The 24,240-nt window shown below is 44.7% G+C and overlaps 1 protein-coding gene across 2 annotated transcripts in view; it reads left to right on the top strand.

The window, feature by feature from the left end:
- Positions 1-24,240, top strand: part of CSMD1 (CUB and Sushi multiple domains 1) — a 1,601,557-nt gene that overhangs the window by 1,144,107 nt on the left and 433,210 nt on the right. For both annotated transcript variants that reach the window (XM_074329288.1, XM_074329289.1), the window contains exons 9-10: positions 9,370-9,494; positions 20,163-20,284. In XM_074329288.1, the coding sequence (XP_074185389.1) occupies positions 9,370-9,494; positions 20,163-20,284 (247 nt within the window). The remainder of the gene's footprint in view (positions 1-9,369; positions 9,495-20,162; positions 20,285-24,240) is intronic.

Here is a 24,240-nt window from a genome sequence, read left to right as displayed (position 1 = left end):
GGTTGGAGAAACTAGCGGAGAGAGATCTGGGGAGCTCTGGCTCTCTCCATCGTATATAGCCACCCATTTCTTAGTTTCGTTGAATTTTTTCTTTCTTCCTATTTAAAATTAGTATAACGGAAAATCCAATTATTCTTTGAAGTGGGCAGATGCATAAACCAAAATCCTGGCACCCTACTTAATATCAGTTCCCCGTGAGCTCTTCTTTGTCTCTCTGATTCTATTTATTTACTTCCGATGTCCTCCACCGCCACCCCTCCCCAGTGTCGCTGAGAGATGCTGGGGCACACGGGGAACGTGGGTGAGGAGGTCTCAGCAGACCCACTGCCCTTCCTTCAGGTCTGTCCAGTGTCTCTCAGAAACGAGCTCTCACCCGCACTGCCCCCGCCACGCTCCCCTCCGCTTACTTTGCTTCCTAGCTCCGACCACCCTCCAAAGTTCCTTCTGTCATGATTCTAATGTAATACACATCCTGCATGGGTGTTATCTCTCTCCCCCGACCCACAAGAGTGGGAGCTCTGTAAGGAAGAGACTTGCTTTTATTCATTATTGTATTCCAGCACCAAGCACCGTCCTTGGTTCACGGCGAGTGTTCAGTACATAGTGCTTAAATCAAATGATTTTCCTCTTATAAAAGGAATGCATTTATAGCTACATATTGTAAGGCAATGGTAAAGGTTGATTTGACATGCAGAATTGTGATTTACAGGCAAATGTTCAGGAATCTAATTATTCCAAAGACGATAGCTACCATGCATTTCCTCTAAATTCTGTAGAAGGCACTGAGCCCCTACTGTTTGCCAGATGGTTTATGCACATCAACTGCTAATCTTCCTAACAAGAAGGAAATATAGATGCCATTATTACTATTATTAAGAGATTATTAAATTATGCAGCCTGCTTTTTTCCCATCAATAAAAAAGAAAAATCAGTTCACTAACAAAAGGGGTCCAGTTCTGGGGTTGTGATGTACAGCATGGTATTCTCGAAAGTTGCGAAGAGAGTAGATCGGAAAAGTTGTCGCCACACAAAGAAGGTTACCCAGGACGTGCAGGAGGTGTTAACTAGCCCTGCCGTGCCCTCATTTTGCAGTAGAAACGTGTATCACATCATCACCTCAGACGCCTTAAGCTTACGTGCTACTGCATGTCAGGTATAGCTCCATAGAGCTGGGCAAAATGAATGAAAGATTATTTAAAAATAGGATTAAATCAATATTTAGTGGTTTGTTAACAAGAAAAATTTTCAAAGTGTAATAGGAGGAGGAGGAAATTTTCAAAACTCTCAAGCTAGGTTTCTTGGAAAATTTCCCTCCTTAAGACATAACCCCTTGCACTCAGTTCAGTGTTGCAAAGGGCACAGTGGGAGAACTGCCTTTTATTGTTTGAGGCCCAAGCTGAGCCCCGTTTTTTTCACCTGGGAGGTGGGAATGAGGCATCCACCGCGTGGCTTTCCCGTGGGAGCCTCGCTGAGTGCCTGTCACTAGGAAGTAGTTCATACCTGGTCTCCTTCCCCGCTTCCCATGCCTGCCTGGCTCCCTGCCAGGTTTGACCTGTTCATGAAACAATAGTATCTGCTGATGGGTCGTCCTGCACCCCAGGCCTGCCTGCTCACAGAGGAGGCGGGCGCTGTCCAGAGGCTGAGCCACTCTGTCCCCTTCCTTACACCCTCCCGTCCCCTCATCCACCCCGGACACCTCCTCCCTGGTTTCTCGCTCAAGCTGCAGAGGACGGAGAGTAGCCGATCACACACCCCCTGGCCTTCCTGATCTCAGGTGGGGACAGGCCAGGAGTCCCCTGGGAGATTGTTCAGAAGGGGAGAGGCACTTTGCCTGCTCTCATGAGGAGACCGGAGCACTTGGGAGAAGGGCATGAGGGCAGCAAGGCCCAGGGGTGACCAGCACCCGCCCCTGCCTGCCTGTCCCTTCCTGAAACGTGTCATCTGGACTGCTGTGCAGCGCTTCTGCCTCGTAGGAACGGGTGTGTGGTCCGTGTGACAATGTTTCTCCTGCTTTGTCAGACACCAGAGGCTCTTGTTTGTAATAGTGGGTTCCCATGCATCTGTAACATACTCAGGAGATGTAAGTGAGATTTCCTCACGGGAAGAGTTTCCTGTTTGTCTGATGCCCAGCTTCTGACAGCTGGTCACAGTCTGAAGACCCCCTGCTGGTCACCTGAAGCCTCTTTCAAAAGCGTTGTCATCACTTGTCCCTGGGACGTGCCTTTTATTCCCATCGCTGTTGGGGATCTTTGTTGGTCTGTTGTTAACATACGGTGTCTGAAATCCTATGAAATACTAGTTTCTTTTCTTTCCTTACGCTAGAGAGCTCCATCTACTCTGCTGCATTTTTAGTGGTGCTAAATTGCCTTAAGATGTGAGGAGAAGAGTCTAAAAATTTTCCCTGTAAAAAGAGAAAATGACCCAGAAATGACACATGGTGTGAAAATCAAAGGCTAATGAAGGCATCCCAGTCTTCAGGGCAGCTGCACATTCATCTCTGACCAGGGCAGTCTGGAAGGTGGCAGTCCAGCGAGGGCCCAGGGCACTCCAGTGCTCTGTGTCCCCCCGGCCATGCTTGCTAAGACCTCGTCTTTCCTTTACGAGGACCATGCCATTAAGTGTCACTGTTCCGTTCTGAGTGGAGAATCCGCGAGGGTGTCTAAAGCATCTTCTTGTGAACTAGAGGCTGGTGATCAAAAAGGCGGCCTTGCCAGGTGGCAGAGGGCATCCTTTGTCCTCACACTGTGGGGTTTCTGCTGCCTCCAGCCGGCCCCACGCAGGGAAGCCTTGCTGTATTTTAGGAGATGGCCTGCGCTCCTGCCTTGTCTCAGGTTCAGCCTGCTCATTCATGCCTCAGACAGACGGTTCTGGCAGGGCTGTCGTCAGCTCAGTCACCGAGCTGGAGGCTGGGAGAGACGTGCAGCTGAACCAGTCCCAGCGCAGCCCTTGCGGAGCTGCCTCCTGGGACCTGCCTCTCTGTGTGGCTCTGTGTCTGCCTCCCGCCCCCTGTGCTTCTGTGCCGTAGGCTAGTATTTCTCAGATGAAACATGATGGAGCCATAAAGGAACCAAGTTCTGTACCTCAACGAGAGAGAGGGAGGAGGAGGAGCAAGCCCTGTGTCTCAGGGCAGATGTCGGGGACAGGACGAGGGGACCACCATCCTGGTCTGGGAGAAAGTCAGCGGGAGTTGCTGTTCTGGACACACCAGGCTATTTGCAGTTCCCTGAGCAGCCCACCATCGTTGGTACTAACGGCTTTCTGTGGTGGCTTCTCAGTGTAGAACCCATGTATTCATTTGGAAAAAAGAAAGACACTCTAGCTCTTTCATGATCCAACCCACATTTCAGTTTCGGGCAGTAACCTTTTACTGCGTTTTCACAATAGGCAAAATCAGTTGTTTTCCCGTTAATGTTCCCACAGCCGTTTCCATTTGTTTTACACCCTGCCCGATAGGTTCGATGGGGTGTCCCTGACCCCGGCACCTCCTCAGGATGTGGTAGGACTTGCTGGCATCGTGTGTGGGAGGCTGATCGCAGGCGCTGGGTGCCCCTTGTAGGCCAGCAGGAGCGGGTTAAGGGTAGATGGCTTCTTTGTCAGCACTTTTTCCCAGGCTGTTTCACCCACACGTTGGCAGATGTAGACTCAAGAAAGTGACTCCATTGTTCCTTCTTTTCACATGTACTTACAGAGTGCCAGCCAGGGTGGGAGGCGCTGGGCGTATTTTACGTGTAGGGTTAGGACTTGGCGTAAATGTTCGAAAGCAGTTCAAGGGCGTCAGAGGGCTCCTGACAGCGTTTCCTCTCATTTCTTTTCTTGTATCAAATGTCGTTTCTCTTTCTCTAAAGTTAGAAAAGTATCTTCAAATTTTTCCCAAAACGGTTTTCAGAAAACTTGTTACCACCCTCCCCTGTAAGCCACCAATATAACTAATTCTGTTAATGGGAAGTAAACTTTTTTTAATGATTAAGAAAGTAAGAAGGAGGAAGATGAGGAGAGAGAAGAAGGAAGTGGGGGAGAGACAGAGGAGTGGAGACGGCTGGAAGCAGAGCTGTGAAGGGCGGGAGAGACCCGAATGGAAGAGGGATAGATAGTGAGAGGGTTTGCAAAGCCAGCGGAAGAGTGGAGATGAGGCCCGTGAATTCAGGTGTGCAGAGTGTGCTTTGATTTGTCCTGGGACTGAGATGAAGTTTTGTTTTGTTTCGAGGTCTCCGTTTGTCAGTGAGAACATTTTAGCTCTTCACCCTTAAAGTCATTATAACCAGTGATCCCTGTGTCCTTTGGATTTAAAGCCAGAGTGATCCCCGCCCCACCCGTCTCCCTGTTGATGATGGAAATGCCAGGTGGCAGTGGGGGAGCAGGGTGACCTCCCCAGCTCCCCTGTGTGCCTTGGATCCCTGCTGTGTTGTTGCCCAGCCTCTGGCCACCACATGCCCTCATCCTGTTTCCCAGGTGTGTGGCTTCCTCTCTGTTGGTCACCAAGGGCCTTGGGGATGACCTGCCGTGTCCCTCTAGGCCTCAGGAGCTGGGCCTTCTCAGCCTTAGGCTCACTGTGCTGCCATTTCTTCTCTGGAGACGCTGTGCCCTAAGACGCAGAACCTTCTCCATGAGGTCACCACTGGGGAGTGACAGCAAGTGTGCATTAGCTCCGGGTGCCAAAGGGCACTGGGGACTTGTCTGCCCACCTCCTCACCTGCCTGCTGCTTTCACTGAGGCGGGAGGAAAACGGGGCTGCATTCCTGCAGCGGGCACACCACCTCCACTCAATCTCTGCCAGCTCTGCGGGGTCTCCTGCCCCGTGTGGACTTGGCTCTTGTTTTCGTTTTATTCTTTACAGTGGGGAGGTGGGAGGGGGAAAATGCGCCACCAATCTCCTGCAAACAGGTTTCAGGACTCACACCTGGATTACACTTCGGAATTTAGAAGCCTGTCATTTTAACTTCTGTGCCAGCACCAAGGTTCTCAGGGTGTAAGTAACACGTGGGAGAGGAATGACAGGTGTGCATATCCCTTCCTATACACACGATCACACACCTATATACACACATGTACATACACGTATGCACATACACACACCACACACATGCACATCTTTACACATGCACATATGTACACACACGTATACACACACACACACACACACACACACACATGTCCTTTAACTCTTTACATACTGTTCTGCCCCATGACCCTTGTTCTCAAGCATGGAGCTCATTTAGCAAAGATTCTAAGTTTTGATCAAGTGTGCTTCCAGAGACAGTCTCCTCATGTCACCTGCGCTCACTGTGTAAGGACAGATACGGCAAATCCTGGCTTGAACGTAGTTCTAAAGAAAAGATTTTTGCGATGTTTGTGTTTTCTGTTATTTAAGAGTGAACACAGTATAATATAATCTAGTTTTCCTTTTTTCCAGACATGCAAAATGTTTAAATGCCCACATGTGGTGCCTAAAAATAATATTGATTCCTTTTGTATTTATGAATCTTGAAGTGTGCTGTTTGAACTGGATTTTTTTAAACAAAGATGAAGATTGTCATCTATCTGTCTATCTATCTGTCTTTAGCAGTCGATCAATCTAATGATCTGTCCATTTAGAAAACTCTAAATGGAGAAATGAAGAGATTGGTTGCTTCATTAGCCTCAATAAATGTTGGTCAGTGTCAGTTGAGGAAAGGTGGTGTCTGCGTCTAGCCAGTCAAGTAATGGGGGTCAGTGTCCCCTCTGTTAATTAATGGACAGGTAGATGTCACAACTAAATCAACCCACATTGCTATTTTGGATTCTACTTCAATCATTAAGGAACTCCAGGATTCTCCCCCCCCGCCCCCAGAAATAAGTTGTAGTACCCATCTTCAAATAAATGCACTAATAGCCATTCTCTAGGAAAACTGTATTTAGAAATAGTTCATTTTAGAATGAAACCATACTTAGAAATAGTTCATTCACCTAGAAAGGCTCTTCAAATTGTGGTAGGTAAAGTAGACAGTGAAAAATGAAATGTCTACAGAATCTGAAGTTGAGTGATGAGCTTTTCAGAAGTACTAAGCATTGACAGAGCAAAAAAGGTGGTTTTCCCTATTCTACTGTGTTTCTCTGAAAATAAGACAGGGTCTTATGTTAAGTTTTGCTCCAAAAGACACATTAGGGCTTGTACTCAGGTGATGTTATCCCAAAAAAATCACGTTAGGTCTTATTTTCAGGGAAACAAGGTAGTCTACTTAAACCTCAAAAGTATGCGGCTTTGACTGTGTTACTACAATGTTGCCATTTGGATATTTGTTATCTATACTCTATAGCTTGGTATCACACAAAATCAGTTTTCTGTTATTTCTTACAGTTTCCAACTACTAACAATTGTTGCAATTATACAACATAGTTAATCTAAGTTGTTCTAAATTGACTTGCCAAGAGGAAGGTTCTAATTTTTTTTTTCTGGAATTTTCTTCTAAGAATATATTCCATAAAACCAAATTAGATTTTCTAATGTTATACATATAACTTCAAGCATCATAATCATGAGATCAAATCATAAATAAAAATTTAGTTTATTATGCATCTGAAATTGGAAGTACACATGGATTGTATATTGGACTGATTTATGTGCTAGATAAAACAAGAGCAAAGTTTGAAATAGTAAATTAAAAATTGAGTCATCCTTAGTTTTCTCCACTTCAGCCTGACTCATCACAACACAGAGACTGCTCCTCACTCAGCTGTTGGGATGGGCTGACCCACCCATGGCTGTTTCCCAGCCTGCAGTCAGACTAAGAGGTTTTCACAAGCAGAATTTTAAAATAATTTTTAAAATTAAATCATAAAGTAATAAGGCCAGAAATACTACAGTTATTGCAATATAGGAACAGAAGTGTGCTTACGATATTACCACTCTAAGAATAGTCCATGCCGATTTTTCCTGATGTATTCAACCATGGTTTTATTACTGGACACTGCCATGGCTTCCAAAAGTCACCTCTGGCCGTACTTTCCAGGTTTTGAGTGAGAAATAGATGTTTCATTTGCAGAAATACGATCAAGTATTCCAGAGCGGTGACGTCATCAAGGTCCTTGACCGCAGTGCACTAAGCTGTGTGAGGGAGCTTGGTGAAATGCACGGGAAGCGTGTGTGAATGACGCAGAGGTTTCGTTGGTACCAAGCTTCCTCCTTCCGGCCTCAGGGACACGGGGCTGCTGTCGGTGACATGCAGGATGCCACACGGCCGCAGGGACCCACTGGCCTTCTTTATGTTCCACCACGCCTGGATTTTATATTAGCGCCTCAGTTCAAGAGGGTCATAAAAAATGGTGACGTGCTCTCAAATTCCACCTCTCCCAAACCCATTATTAATCAAATCATTTGGCTTATTTCTTTCATAGCACTTACGACACATTTTAATTTTCTTCTTGTTTGATTTGTTTACTGTGTATTTTTCCCCCTAAGTAAACTTTTGCCCCCATGATGCGGGCCTTTGTCTGTCTTGTTGACTCGTACAACTTTGGTACCAAGAATAGAGGGAGACACATAATAGATGTTCAATAAAAAAGTTTTGAGAAAATGAAAAAAATATAAAAACTGAAATCAAAGTAAATAGAAAGAATGGGAAATTGGGGCCTAGACGAAAGAAATATAGACATACAATAGTTGTTTTCAAAACAAACTCCTTGTATTTATTTCATTTATTTAATGTGGTTTCAGAGGTTTAAACAGACACATGAGCAGGAATTATAGAAGGATGTGTCTAAAATGTATAGTTCTCTTAAATGACAATTAAATTGTGTCTACATTTTGGTTTTAACACTTTTCACTTTCAAAAGTAGTCGGTATTATGTGTCTGTGCAGTGAAGTGTTTCTTAATATTATTTCCACAGAATTGTAGTTGCCCTGGACAGTTGGTGAAAAAGGACTTCCCAGACAAATTTGGAAAACTCTGCATACTTTTTACATTCTCTTAAGTACCTAAAATAAATTTTTGAACCCTAAATTTTAGTACGCTAAGAGCCCCCTTTGGAAAAGAAAGATGCTTAATTTGGTTTAATCCAGAATTTTTCAAATTGGTTTCACCCTGATCTGATGACTTTTGCAGACATCCACACCATCCCCAGATTGAGTGTGGGGAATACCTGTGTCCTGTGACTTGGCTAATATTCACTCTGATATTACAGATGAGAGTTTCTGAGTCAGTGGGAAAGGAAAGCATGTGTTTATTTCCCCCTATCTATTATCTACTATTAATTTTATCCATGATACAGGCAACTCTGCCTCTTTTCCCCAGAAGGCTCTCTTTCGCTCCCATTTTTGTCCACACCAACCTCAGGGTTTGTGAAATAGGAGACGCAAGTAGAATTTCCTGCTGCAGAGACAGGCTTGTGAGATGGTGAGACGGTACTGCTGGGCGCCCTGCCCGGCCAGGCCTGGAGCAAGGCTGCAAGTGTTGGAGCCCAACTCTCGCAATTGCTTGTTACCTGAGGAACTTGATTCTGTAACAACACTGAGTTAGTCTCGCAGCCTAGCGCCCCATGTTTTCAGAGGCAGCTCTGGAGCCAAAGCAGGTTTTCTTCTAACTCTAGATGGATGGATTACTGTTTTCTACAACAAATGATTCTTTCCTTGTAAGATGTATTTATGAAATGCAATTTCACTGGACTTCTTCTGAATATAATTAATATTTATCATAGTAATATAGATTCTTCACTGAGAAATTACCTTTTTTTTTTTTTTTCTTTTTCATCGGGAGCTAGTGTTCTCTTTTAAATTTTATGACAAGAACACTTAACGTGAGATTGACCTTCTTACTAAAGTTTAAGTGTTCAGTGTTGTTGGCAGTACTGTACAGTGATGGACAGCAGCTCTCCAGCACTGTCCGTCTTACTGCAGCTCAAACCTTGTTCCTGTTGGTCAATGATGCCTCCCTCCCCTCCATGAGAACCACCGTTCCAGCCTTTGGTGTGATGAACTGGACTCCTTCACATGCTCCATGGAAGCAGAATCATGCGGCCTCTGTCTTTCTTGTCCTGAGACATTTTCTGAACCTGGACTTTTTCAGTCTCGTTTCTGTACGAGATTTATTCACATGGAATGCCATCTTCCCACTCAAACTGCAGCACACAGGCTGCCTTTGGTATTATCTCTGTTGTAGGGAGGACACGGTATGGTTTATATATTCCTTTAGCTATGAAGTTGGCAGAGTGGACGTGTGAACCCACGTCTTGCGACTGTCCCCTATGACACTAGATGGGTTCCCTCTGTGGATACGTTACTGGATTGCTCCATGTGTAATACTGTTTGATGCTAAACACTGTAGCAACACTGGGATGGTTTTTTAAAGAAGTCTTTTAGGAATAACTGGAGTTGTTTCTTGTTTTGTCATTGCTCAGGGTTGGTGCAAATGTCCAGTTCTCCTGTGAGGACAGTTACGTGCTCCAGGGATCCAAAAGCATCACCTGTCAGAGGGTCACCGAGACACTGGCTGCGTGGAGTGACCATCGGCCGATTTGTAGAGGTGAGGAAGGCGAGATGGTTTCAGGGCCCAGGTTCTGTCTGTCAGCAGGTCGCTGTGGTTTCTGAACACATGTCTTATTTAAGCACAAAGTGTTGTGCACAGATGGGGCAGAACTGGGTGATTGTGTGTTTTCATAGTGATCGTGAGCAAAAGAGAAAGAGCGACTTGAAATTTGCTAGGAGGTAGACATTTCCAAGGACATTTGTGGTTTTAAATGCCAGGAAAGAGATGAACAGATCTGATCATTCAGACTCACACACTCACCGTAACTGGGCAATCATCTTTCTATATTTATATACACAGTTTGCATGTGTGTGAAAATGTGTTACACAAGCAGGTGTAACACATCTAACACTGTTCACCTTTCAGTGGCAGTGAAGTTAATTCTTGGGTCCTGATCTCAGTGACCAAGGCAGCTTCGTAGTGTGATCCCCAGTCAGTGCTTCGTTAGGACCTTACCTCACACTGACCTCTCACACAGCCAGCGGGACAGAACACGACAGCGTCACTTTCTGCAAAGCACCGAGTTGTCCTTCTGTGAAGAATGTGACAACCTCACGGGTTACAGAAGCCATGGTGAAGCCAGCAGAAAACTGATGGCAATTTTAGTATGGAAAAATTAATAAAGTTCAAAGGAAAACTAGGATTGTTTTTGTTTTTTTTTTTGTTTTGTTGCATTTTAGCTAAACAGTAATTTATGCAAATTGATAGTTTTGAGGAAAGAACAGAGTAGCAGTGAGTTGGTCTAGGAATAAAAAGGAAAGAGTCAGGGCCGGCCCGGTGGCTCAGGCGCTTAGAGCTCTGTGCTCCTAACTCTGAAGGCTGCCGGTTCGATTCCCACATGGGCCAGTGGGCTCTCAAACACAAGGTTGCCAGTTTGATTCCTCGAGTCCCGCAAGGGATGGTGGGCTGCGCCCCCTGCAACTAGCAATGGCAACTGGACCTGGAGCTGAGCTGCGTCCTCCACAACTAAGACTGAGAGGACAACAACTTTACTTGGAAAAAAGGCCTGGAAGTGCACACTGTTCCCTAATAAAGTCCTGTTCCCCTTCCCCAATAAATTCTTTAAAAAATAAATAAATAAATAAGGAAAGTTTCCTATACAGGAATATCTTGTCCTTCCCATAGTCTTTTTCAGGTGAATGGAGTTATAAATTTTCCTTGTGAACAGTGTCAGTTACGGCTTGCAAAGTGGAGCAGTGACCAAGCACATTGCTAGCTTTCTCTGAGGCAAGAAGACCGTTCTGCAGGAGTCACTGAATGGCACCCCTTACTGTGACCACCCGCGGCTTTTCACACGTAGAACACACAGCGGTGTGGTGCCCAGGTGTGCCCAGGGCAGAGTGGGTGGGGCTCTGGCTGCAGGTGACTGTTTTCTATGAAACAGAGACCCTTCTTGGAGAAGCACTGATCTCCAGTCAAGGAAGTGGCAGTGGCTCTTCCTGCTGCCTTTTGTCACTACACCACTTTGAATGTTGGGTAATACTAAAAAGTGACACTATTAGGTTTCCAAAGGAACTGTAGCCCAGTTCACGTTCCCACCGAGTGGTGGCAATGTACACTGCTCCCAGGTACAGACGAGGACTAAATCACAGGTAGTGCATTTCCCTTAAGGAAAACTATGGTTTTATTCTTTAACGGTTTTCTTGCTCTTCTGTACCAGAAATATATGTCATTATTTTAAAAACCCAAATGAGACAAAAGTAGTAAATATGCATGTGTTTTAAATTGTTAGAGTAACATAAAGGAAATATGTGGAGTGTGCTATTTGATTCCTGTCTTATTTATTCATAGCATTTCCTGTTTTTGCCCCGAATCTCAGGTTAAGCTAAAACAAAAACAAAAACAAAACCCAATCATGGTGTCAGTACCCAGGCCGCACGGGACAGCCCGCCTTGGTGCCAAGGCCTCGGAGCCCTGTCAGCTCTCTGTGCTCCAGGCTCAGGTGCGGCAGCCCCTGCCCCTGCTCTGCCCAGCCAAGCACCCTGCACCCCTGGACGCGATTAGAAGAGGCCGCTTTTAGTGACCTCCTGTGTCCTAGTTGATCGTAGTTGAGAAGCGCCCTCCCAGGACCTTTGTCTGTCACGTGGCGGGCTCGCTTCGCTGACCCAGGAAAGTCTCATCTGCACTCTCGGGCACCTGTTGTGTCTTACCCATAAGCAGGGGGCTCTCAGCTCAGTGATCGCCTTCCCCCACAGGCGGCGTGTCGCTGTGTCTGCTCCGCCTGGAGGCGCCTTCGTTTTCCTGGAGCAGTCCTTTCCTTCTTGTTCAATGTACTACTTTTAACTTGCTGAAATAATGAGCCGTAACAGTGGGACACAGCTCTTAAAAGTGTTTGCAGGGAGGATGTACATTTCAAATTATGTGCCTTCACTGGAGTCTGTATCCGGGGGACCATAATAAACAGTATTTAAAAAACCTGAAGTTTTAAAAAACATGTATTTTAGTATATCTGGAGTCGTGAAACATTAGACAAAAAAGTAAACAAAAAGTCCCAAAATCTCCTTAATAGAAAAATTTGAGATATACTGTTTAGAATTAGGTTATCAAAATTAGGTGACAAAAATGCAAACCCAAAAGAAGCTTAAACCAAAATGGAAATGGATTTGTCTCTCATAAAACAGTTAGGAGTTGGGCAGTACAGGACTGGCTGGCAGCTGTGTGTCAGGGGCGAAAATGGCCTGGACTCACCGTGTCATCCTGTGGTCATCTCTCCCCTTGATGCTCCGAGGTGCCGTCCACACCCCAGGTGTCAGGATGGGGTAGCTTAGAAGAAGCAGGGAGAGACACAGGACCTTACGGAGCTTGTCTAGAAAATGTCACCTGCATGTGTGTGTAGCCCCATTGGCCAGAATCCAGTCAGGTAATGTTCGCCTTGTTGTGAGATGTAGGAATACAATTTTTATTCTCGGCAGTCAAATATACAACAGTTATATTTTTGGGGGAGAAAAGGAGACTAGATATTAAGGGAAAATGGCAGTCTCTCCCAAGGGAATATACTTCCATAAGTATACTTCCGTAAGTATATTTTGTATCAGTGAAGGATTTTAGTTGTAAGCAATATAAGTGAAAAAACAGTGTGGTGTGCATGTAAACAGCTCCCATGCTGGGCGGGGAAGGCTCATGCTAAGGCCCATGGTGAAATGAGAAGCCTGCCGTCCACTTCCGTACCCCGCTTCCTCTCTCCGCCCTGTGCTCGCCTCCTGGCCATGTGCACTCTCACAAGACAGCTGCCTCCGCGCTCAGACCTGCAGTCAGGAGGACAGGTCTGTGTCACATCAAGTAATGACCTGTAACATGACCTGGTCCACCGCTTACACAGAGGGACAGCAGGTGCCCCAGTGCCCCTGTGGGCGGCTCCTAGTGGGGGGCTCTAAGGCAGTGCTCTGCAGCAGAAGGGACATGCAAGCCACATATGTAATTGAAAACGCCTAATGGCCACATGACAGAAGCAAAAGCAACAGGAATAGTCAGGAAACATTGTCATTTAACAGAGTCAGTATAAAGGTTATAAAATGTGTTACATTCCCTCCTCCTTCCCCTCTCTTTCCCCCCCCTCCCCCCACCCCATGTCTTGGAAATCCAGTGTCCATTTCACACTCCTGGCACATCTCTGCTCAGAGCAGCCCAGTGGTCACTGCGGGCAGTACCTACTGTGGGCAGCACAGCTCAGATATTGAGCTCAGTGCATGGTCTTGGTTTTCTTCTAACACGGGAAACAGTCACACCGTGCAGGTGTGAAGGGAGGACATGGGCTCAGGGAGTCCAGCCCTGTTTCCTGGCTGGCAGCCTTCGCTGGGCAGCATACTTTCTACCACTGAAATCCGTAGGTTTTTCAGGTTGGCAGCGTTTAGTAACCCTGAGTCTGTCATCACTCCCTCCTTTAAATAGTGTCTCTACTTGCTTTAGTGACTGACTCATTAATTGCAGGAGAACTAAAGATGTTTTCAAGTAGAGCTTGAAAACAAAGGTACCTTTAATGTAGGGGAAGTGGGTAGCATGAAACATAACAGTATGTCAAATGCTACACAAAACAAATTCTAGGAATACGTACTTATTTATCAGTAGGTTCCATCGGCCAAGTGCAGTTTTCCAAGTTCATTTCTGCCTGTGATGTTCCCATAATGAATAGCCTGTAAGAAGAGAACATGATGGCTGGGTTTTCCCGATTCATTTGGAGCCTGTAAAGGAGGCCTTACATCGATCAGCTCAGTCACCGAGTCTGAACTCAGCCATCTATCAAATACAGTAAAATGCCGCTGCTCAAGCATTGCACACATTATGAGGTTTCAGATCAGTGAATTAAGGAGGTGCAGACTCTCAAGGTTCCCGTCTTCACGAAGAGTCTCTAACTGCAGTCATTATGGGACCTTCTCCACAGGGGGCTCTCCCACGGAAGCCGTTGATAGACGGCAGTCACTCCGAGTGCTGTCCCATCCAGGCGCGGGTCCTAGCCAGTGCTCACATCAGCTAATTAACTCGCCCACAGGGGAGGGCTACCTGTTCTTCCTGTGCTTCAGACACGTGAATGGCTGTCACAGCTCAGTAATTATACAAGTGAATTTGTTGAAAATTATGCCTACTTCATTTAGGGATATGAAAACAACTATTAGGACTTCCACGGGGTAAAATATTATGAGATGTTTAAAACTGTTTAGGTATCTTTAACTGGCAGTAGAGTTTTAAAACAAGCAAAAAAAAAAAAAAAAAAAGAGAATCTAGATTTTATTTATTTAAAGTAAAATATTCTAGCTGGCATTTTATTCCATTGATAGTCAGGAGATATCTATCTATCTGTCTTCTTTCAATGCTAATACACTTTGATGTGCAGAATTAATATTTGTAGGTGCTGCTCAGTGAGTTGAAAGGGAACAGAAGAAAGGTGAGATATTATTTGCAGTTGTAACTGTGCTCACATGGAAGCCAATTAGAACCACCATGGGTCACAGAATAAAGTTGTTATTACCTTGGGGTTCTGGGTTAGATTAGCTCAGAAACATCCTTTACTTATTAACTTGTGTTTTCCAAGACTTTCTTAGCTTAGTCTTTCTACGCATGTTTTCTGTCAATGCCGAAATGGTGTTTTATACCTGAAAGATGACTCTGCATTCTACCCAATTAAAGGTCTAGAGTCAATTTTAAGATTATACTTTTATACACTGAGTATTAAATAGTTATTAATATAATCTCAGATTTAAAGAAACATATATACTTTTATTTTAGTTCCAGTGATTTGGGAAATTTTTTTCTTATTACTTCTAGACTCCTAAGGTTTTCTAATTTTTACTTGAAGTCACTTGGGAGATAAATGTGTTTTCTCTATTTTTTATTACGTTATTAGAAATAGTAGAGTTTTGTATTTTTATACTCTCAAATCCTACTGACATAATGACGTGAAAACTAATGTTAATTTGGTGCTAATTATGTTCCTAGAACATGCCCAGAAAGTTTCTGCCTTCCTGTCCTTGATTTTGTTTGCCTTTCACCCAGAACACGTCCCCCCAGATGTCCACGTGCCTCTCCCTCCCACACCTTTTATCAATGGGCGTCTCATCCACAGTTCTTCCATGACCACCATCTTCCAGCGCAAGCCCTTTCCAGATGCTCTCCAAGCCCACTCTGCCTTCTTAAAGTTCATGATCTCCTGACATTAGATGTTCACGTGTTTGTTTGTTAATTGCCTGATGGAGGCGAGGAGCTTAGTGGTGTTCTGTCTCTGCTGTAGCCTCAAGGTTTAACGCAGCGCCCAACTCTTAATAAGCATTTAATGAATATGTGTTTAGTACGGATCTGTGTTGCAGTGCATGGGGCAGGGTGCTGAATGCTTCACGTGCATTCGTTCCTTTAATCCTCACAGCAATCAGAGGTGCAGTTACAATTATTATACAACTGAATAAGCTGAGAGACTTAAAATGACGTAATTGAACAACAGACGCCTAGTAACTGCATAAGCCCGGCCTGGATCTCAGGTGTGTTTCAGAAGACAAGCTCTTAACTAACCTCTGTGTCATTCTAAAAACATACCTGAAGTAGACTCCAGCTTTTCCTGAAAAAAAAACTTCTGACGTGAGTTCTGATATTCTATTAATTTTTGTCAAGTAAAATATTCATCTCTTTAATTCATTTAATTAAGTAATAACTATGGAACGGGAAAGATTCCTGCAACTGAACTCACACAAATATATAAGTTATTTCATATTACATAAGATAAATTACGTGAAATAGATGTGTCTTATACTTAAATATTCATTGCTTAAATAGAGAAATAGCATGTACTGGCATCCAAAGTCAACCAGTTTGTTTTCTTCTCCTTTTCCACTTTCCCTCTTGATATATCATATTTTAATTACTATTTTGTGAATTCTCATTTTATTTTAAAGACATGTAAGAGATACCCAAAAGTAAGACCTAGCCGGACCATCATCTCTAATGCATCTTTTGGAGCAAAAATTAATATAAGACCCAGTATTATATTATATTATATTATATTATATTATATTATATTATATTATATTATATTATATTATATTATATTATATTATACCTGGTATTATATTCAGTCTTATATTAAAATAAGACCAGGTCTTGTATTAATTTTTGCTCCAAAGACACATTAGAGCTAATGGTCTGAGTAGGTCTTATCTTGGGGGAAACACGGTAAGTTAAATTTCAGCATATACATTTAGGACACTGTCTTATGAGTAATATTCACTGTACATTAGGTCAGTTATTACCAAAGACCATTTATTAAACATTAGTAAGCACTTAAGTGCACATTGCCTTATATTAGATATTTCCCTATATTTCCCAAGAGATCCTGCAAAAAGAGAAGGCCTTACGAGAGTAGGAAGTGTCATTCAACTATAACACGTATAGACATGCACATACACATTTCGGTTCTGGGAATACATTTAAATCCTGCTGTGAAAACTGGCTTGGCAGTGGTACATGCTAGTGAGCTTTGTTTGTCCATGAAGGACTTTGTGCACTAGCTGAATACTTGTTTGGTGCAGAAGGGACAGTTTGAGAAGATGCCACATCTCCAGTCACTGTGAGATTGCTCCGTCATTATCTAAAGGGTCCACTCCTAGGTGGAGGGGGGAGGGGCCAGCATGGACTCCGTGACTGCAAAACACAGGCGAGGTGTGAAGCCTCCCGAGTCGGGTTTTAGGGCGTTGTCCTATGTGCAGAATGTGAGTTCACATTTAACGACAGCACAGAAACAGCCGGCAAAGCGACCAGATGTGGCTTGTAGATTAGCTGATACCAGCCATTCTCCTCCTTCAGAAGGGTCTGCATGTGTCGCCCTGATCCTCTCACCGCCTGCTCTCGCCTCCTGTCTGACAGACGGCTGCTCCTGCAGCGTTCTCACTGGACACGACCTCGGGGCAGAAGCAGCCTCTCTGACCGTTCCCTTGTGCTCTGGACCCTCACACTCAGGCGTCCGTTTCAGCAGTGTGTGGCCTTGGCTCGTCTCTCAGGCTGCTCTGTGTTCTTCCCCAGCTCTTCCTCTCCCCAGATGCTGATTTATAAAGGAATTCAATGTATAGTGGATCTAAAAACTTGACCTTTGGGTGCCTGACCTGCTGGAGGATGGTGTGGGGTGTGACAGAGGAAGGCCTGTGGCTTCGCTCTTCTCTCTCCAGCGTAGAGTTCAGAGAGCTTGCATTTTCATGTAACTACTTCTGCCCCACAACACAGAGGAGAAAGGAAGCCCCAGGTGAGAGGTGGTCCTGCAGGAGATGGAGGAGGAAACGTGCGGTCTGGACCTGACCCGCCAGGCATATCTGGGTAGTAGCTCGCGGACGTGGTACATCGGCGTTACACCCATGATTGAACTTTGAGCAGCTAGCTGCCCACGGAGAATCTGAGGTTTGTGTGTGGATACTAGGAAAGCCTTGATACAAGGAAGCGGTGCCTCGTGAATCAAAATTGGTGGAATGATGGGGCTCTCCTCAGGTGATAAAGAAGCAGCTGATTAGGATGAAGACGATTTAGAAAGGCAGAGACTAAGGCTGCACTAGCTAACGTTGGCAACAGTTTCCTAAGGAGGATGTTTAAGCTTAAACACTTACAGTTAGATCATATTTAAGACTGTTACGCCTATTCAAAAACTACAACAAGTATTAATGGGGGAAACTATCAAATGCCAAATTTGTTCTAATCGTTGAGATCATACAAGTGAACAAAATGGAAAAAAAAAAAATTCCTGCCCTGAGTATTTTTCCATTTTCCATTTCAGCTGAGTATTTTGATGACTTGATTAAAAGTGTTGGTAAAAGAGTAAAACAATTTATTTAAAGAAGTATTACAAAGAAAGACATATACTTATAAGTAAAAAAGAAAAGTACTTTATGAATGAATTTGACAACTTTAGGTGAGAAATATCGCAGAAGGATTAGCTTCATAACTTGCCCTATGTGAAAGGCAGTATTATGTATGCATAAAATGTGGAAAATGTACTGATATCCTATAAATATTTTCTTAATAGTTAACACACTAAAAAATATAATTATTAAAAGTAATATTTCCCCAAGCAATGGGAAAGATGGATTTCATAGAGAGCTGGAAACCAATTTTAATAAGTCAAGTTAGAGGTCAAGCTTCAAAGCTGACAGTGGGACACAGGCCAGTGACAGGGTGTCAGATTTGGTGAACTTTCTAGCAGAGTGACAGCTGGGGCAAATGATTGGATGAGTACAGAGTGTCAGTGGGAATGTAACAAATTAGTTCTGGACTGCACAGATTCTTCAGCTATATTTTTTCAAAGTTTGAAATATTTAGAATGGCACTTTGAGAATATTAATTCAAAATTAAGTCAACAAATGTTGATTAAACTACATTGTTTAATATCAGCCATTCAGTATAATATGTAGCAAAGTATGAACGTGTAACATTCATTTTATTGATGAAATCTTTTCTCCTAAGATTTCCTAATGAATACCTTTACCATTAGAGTGCTTCAGAAAATTTCCCATCTGAAGTTGCTGATCGTCTCTAAGATTAGACTCATCAGAGAGAGATCTTAGCATGTAGGACGTGTACATGTCTGTGTGCAGCTCAGTCAGCTGACCTTTTGAGCGACGATGCACCTACTGAGTTTTAAAAACCAGACCATCCTTCATCCATCTTTATTTAAGAAATGTTTGGAAAGTAAATGCCAATATTTTAAAAGATGATTGTTATGTGTTTTAGTTAATCAATGCATAGATTAATTTTTAGCTAATTATTTGTAAGTAAGTATCAAGCAACTGAAAAGGTGACTATAGACATTGCATATGGTGCTGAAGATTGGCTGACGAGTAAAGGAAGGAAGCTGTTCCCTGGTGAAGGCACTCACAGCCTGGAAAACAGCCAGGTCTGTCAGGCGGTGCTGACAGTAGCGCCGAGAAGCATTAGGAAGAGGCGTCATTCGCATCACTGTTTTGTCAGTGTCCATGGAAGGGGGACTGTACTTTCCGGGGGTCAGGTAGGAATAGCTCAGGTCCTGGTTTCCCCTCACTATTCCCCACAGCGCACCCCTGAACTCAAGCCCTGTTCCAGTGAGGTAGGCAGCTGAGTCTCTCAGAGCATTACCTGACTGCAGTGGGTGCTCTGCCAGGAAGAGAACGAGACAGGAAGGGTCGCGGTGAGGGTGACGTCAGTGTGAGGCCTCAGGAAAATGAACCTGCGCAGCACCCACCTGGGAGCTAGGTTAAACTAGTAATGCTAAGACTGGCGTTCAGACTGACACTTGGTTTCCAGAAAACGTCGATTGGTTTGGGGGGACAGGGGACTCCTTTCTTTTTTTCTTCTTTGTTTTTGTAAATGTTTTCTTTTTTTTTTAATTAAAATTTATTGAGGCGACAATGCCTAGTAAAATTACATAGGCTTAAGGTGTACAGCTCTGTAATACATCAGCTATATATCACATTGTGTGTTCACCATCCAGAGTCAGTTCTTTCTTGAAGAGGAAGTCGATTGAAATATTTTTTTATTCCAAATTTTGTCACATTTGTTGGGTTCTGTCATTTCTCTGATTTGCCTGGTGTTTCCATTTGAAGGTATTTTTCCTTTCTCCATTTAGAGTCTCCGTTTCTGTTTTCTTTCTTTAAATTTGTATGTGTATTTGAAGTTCCCATGTGCCCCATGCTGTAAAGAAATTGGTACCATTCATTGTAGAATAGAATCTAAAGCTTGAAACAGACTGTAGACATCGCATGTTCCCCATCTCGGCTAAAGTGGAAAGGACAAAGCTGTGAGGGTTGGAACTACTTACTCAAGGTCACATAGGGTCGGGCCTGCTGGAGACCTGGGCTCTGGTCTCCTGAATCCCACTTCACTTGTTATCTAAGTGCAAGCAAATGTGTATACAGGCCCTCTGTGAGTCACAATTGTGTTTGAAACGGACTGATTTGATGTGACACTCCATGGTGCTAGCACCAGTTAGGTCATTCTGGGAATGGTAATTAATGCCTCGGTAAATGCAATATAATAACAATTTCCAGTTTAACCTTCAGATACCAAATGAGGGTCCAGAGGGCTGAGCAAAATGTGCTTGCCCACTGGAGGGCATGAACCATTATGTATCATAATTGGCAGAAGCTAACTTGAACTTGCACGCACATCTCATGTCTTCACCACACAGGCGACATGCTGTGGAACATAATGTTGTCTGTCTGTTTCTAGCGAGAACATGTGGATCAAATCTGCGTGGGCCCAGTGGCGTCATTACCTCCCCTAACTACCCGGTTCAATATGAAGACAACGCACAGTGTGTGTGGGTCATCACCAGCTCGGACCCAGACAAGGTAAGGCTCTCGTGGCCCCTGGGCAGCTGGCGCAGGCAAGCCCTGTCCAACGGGCAGCCGGGGAGGGCCACGCACCCTTCCCTTCTGTCATTTGAGTCGAACAGCTCGTGCTGCGTTGTGTCTGCGCACCCACATTTGCTGGAAAGCAAGCGAGGATTGTCGGAGGGTCACTTCCGACTAGTTCTGGGCTATGTTCATGTTTTCTTACAGTTTTATTCAGATATAGTTGGTGTATAATATTGTATTGGTTTAAGGTGTACAGCATAATACTTTGATGCATGTATGTGTTGTAAAATGGTTACCCCGACAAATTCCGTAGATACACATCACCTCACATAGTTACAAATGTTTTTCTTACAATAAGGACTTTTACTATCTATTCTCCTAGCAACTGTCAAGTACGTGTACGATACAGTGCTGTAAACTGAGTCGACATGCTGTCTGCACATCCCAGACTTACTTATAACTGCAAGTGTGTGCCTTCCAGCCCCCGACCCCCTGCACCTCTGGTAGCAGCCATTCTGCTGTTTCTAGGAGCTCAGTCTGTTCTTAGATTCCACGTATGACTTGCTTTTCTGGGAGCTTTCCTTCTACACACGGAGGAGCTGCCACGCCGCCGTTGCTGCCGTGACCAGCTGCCCGGGACTGCTGTCCTTATCAGTGTGCCCTGGGCCCCCACCTCTGCTGATCCAGACACCGATGCTCCTAAGTGACTTAGTGACTGAACTTACGTGAAGGCCCCACTACCTGCCCAGCCCTGTTCTCGGCTGTGTACCTACCAGCCCTCGGGCAAGCGCATTCCCTTCCCTGAGCCTCAGTCCTCATCTGTGAAGGACGTAATGTTGCAGTTCATTTTGAGGTGCTTGTGAAGATGACATAAGTACATACGAGTGCCTAAGTCAGTGAAACCGTTTCTGTGATAAGCTGTCGGTTCTAGTAGGTGGTCACACAAACACGCGTACGACTAGTAGAATACAACTGACTCATAATTTGGTACCGTTTACCCAGCCATCTCATTAATGTGCTCATAAAAGAAGACTTTTATTTAAATCTGCATTAAAATACATAGCATATTACTAGTATAGAGATAAGTCTTTTTATTTTGTTCTGCATTTATATACTTTTGAAAAATTAGTGTGTTCTGTTTGTTTGGTTCCCAGAAAGTTCCGTCATATGAATTAAAATTTGGAAAAGTCCTAATGGACTTTGGGGAGGAAGTACGAAAACAATGGAGTTTCTTTGTCTTGAATTGAATTCATGATAAATAAATCACATCCATTTTCATGGGGTCTGAATAAAACCAGGTGTTTTATATTATAAGGATAGAGATGTCACTGGGCCCAAAAGTGATTGGGGCATTTGCAAAATACTGACTTACTTTTGCAATTTGGAGGCAGGACGATCTCTTTCCTTGGATGCTTTTTTAAAAAGAAAACATATTTAAAAGGAATCAATCATATTAAATCAAGGGAGTGTGTTAGTGAACGTGTATGTTTGTTGTGGTTCCTTGAGTCTGTCCATGAGTCTGCCCCAGAGAAGTAAGGTGTGGGAGGCAGCTCTGTGAGCGTGAGCACAGCCCTCCACGTGCTGCCTGGGCACCAGCATGCCCACCCACATGCCCTGCCGCCCTCCTGCACTGCTGCGGGGGCAGCACCTCCCATCTCCCCCCAGAGCCTCACATTCTGCCCACAGTTCTGCCACCTTCCACCAGTGAAGCCTTCAGGAGTCCCCATAGTGTGACACAGGCAGGAGCCTGGAGTGACAGTGAGTCACTCCCCCAACAGAAGATAGTACGTGCCATGACTTTGCAGACCACCCCAACTGCCTCTGGGGGCCCCCTGGGAACCACGGTGGGCCTCCTCTTCTCTGTCCCATTGTCTCCATTCCTTGGGACCCTTCCCCAGTAAAGGGCCTACGAGCAAGGTCGTCTTCTGGGAGACAACCACGATAAGACAGACACCGGCAATGACAAAACCTCTTCCGGTGGCCTTTCATGTTGAGAAGGAGAATATGCAGTGATGGCTTGATGAGAACAGATGACAGGCAGAGTGGCAAAGCCACTGCGCGTCCCCTCCCCAGTGCGAGCTGTTGAACCACAGCAGGCACGTTGGGTGCGGTGAAGGAAAAGGTCCCAGTGGTGTCTCAGCTAGTGAGCAAACCTCAGGGACAGGCCAGCCCAGGAGTGAGGGCCAGGGGACTGGGCAGGCGCTTCCTGTGCTCCTGCTTTAACACTGTGTCCCAGTGGCTTTGACAGCAGATGCCTTGAGTGAATGGGGGCGGGGCTAACAGTGGCTTTGGGTGGGTGGGGAGCCCTTCCCGGAAGGAGCATGTGTTCCAGCCTCCCAAGAAGTCCTGGCACATGCCCACTGTTCTTGTACCATTTCTCCTCAGGCCCTTCCTTTATTCCCCAAATTGTTCCAGTTTCCATCAGTGGGTTATAAATCTCCCTACCTTGAGCCAGGGAAAGACCTCAGAGGCCAGTTTGAATGGGAAGAGATAATAAGTTTGGTTTTAGGACTAATGAGAGTGAGGTGCCTGCTGTATATCCAAGCAGATAGAACCGCGGGAGGTAAATTTGGAATTTACAAGTGTGTAGTTAGCTGCCCAAACCTGAGCTATGCATGGCGTCGTGCAGGAAATCCCAACAGAGTCAGAGAGTTGTGCTGGTGGCGTTATTCTTGTCTCAGGGTCGGTGGGAGGTAGACTGGCCTCCACTGTAATGAACGATGGGAATCCTGCAACTGTAAGTGCCATGCAAGAATTTTCCAATAACTGCTTGGCACAGATGAATACCCGTGGGGTTCCAACAGGGGCAGCGATGGCTCCAAGCTAAAACGTCAGGGAATTTATCACCCCTCCACAACATTGAAAATGTATTTAAATGCAGATTCCATATTGATAAACATAAGTGGTTTCCTATGCAGAAGATATACCTGATTTCTCTTTCTTTCCTGTACATACTAGAATAATTGAAATAACTGTGTCACTAAAGGAAGCTAAAAGTTAATATTGTCTGAAGCGTTTCACCGAGAGGAAGCTGAGAATCAGGGCGATTAGCCGGCTTGTCTGCGATGGCACAGCCACTCTTCCCTTCTGTAGGAGGAGGACGTGGTTCTTCTCTTTGCACTGATGCTGCCTCGTTAGCTCTCTACCTCCTGCAAGACGAGGTGTTTCTGTCTGCCCTGCGCTATTCCATTATCACTCCGATGGTACCGTAGAGGAAGTGAAATAGTAGGTTGCTCTGTGTGTAAGTAGGATAGTTTTGTCTGTCGGTAACAGAACAGCTGATTACGAGCCAGAAGTTTTTAGGGAAATGTTCCTTCCCATAACCAAAGTGCAGGGCCAGGGAAGATCCAGGTTAGATTCAGGACCTCGGGAACAATCTTGGTTCAGGACCTTGGTCATCTTTTCTGCTCCACTCTGCAGAGCAGCAGCGATGATGCTCCCCTCAGGTTACAAGATGGCTTCAGCACAATCTTCTCACGGAAACAAGGCACTCCTTTCTTAGAAATGCAAGGACTTTTCTAGAATGTCCATAGCCGACTTCCCTGGAGGTCCACTTGAGTCAAATGCCCACGGTCCAGCTCCTGGGGAGTTTGAGGAAAGAAGTATCTGGAAGGCAGAAGACGGGCACCAGTGATGCTTGTCACATGCAGACGTCAGAGAAGCAGCTTTCAGTTGTCACCAGATCCATCCTTTGCCGGACGTGTTCGAAATCGCATTAGCTTCCTGTTTCACCAGACGCCAGGGGGCTGAAATGAGTTACAACTCATGCAGTGTGTTCTTTGACCTTTCGAAGGTGATTTTTAAACTTGACTGAACTGTGAAATGACACACTAACGAACTCACACAGTTTGGGGTTTATAAGAGTGCATTTCTCTCATTTTGGAAGTTCCCCTTTTCTCTCTGCTCTCTGTGTATGTTTACATAGATTTTTGTAAAGACTTCGTATAAAT

This window comes from Rhinolophus sinicus, linkage group LG04 (genome assembly GCF_036562045.2).
Source record: "Rhinolophus sinicus isolate RSC01 linkage group LG04, ASM3656204v1, whole genome shotgun sequence".
In the NCBI taxonomy this organism is placed as follows: Eukaryota; Metazoa; Chordata; class Mammalia; order Chiroptera; family Rhinolophidae; genus Rhinolophus; species Rhinolophus sinicus.
This window is presented reverse-complemented; position numbering and strand designations above follow the sequence as displayed.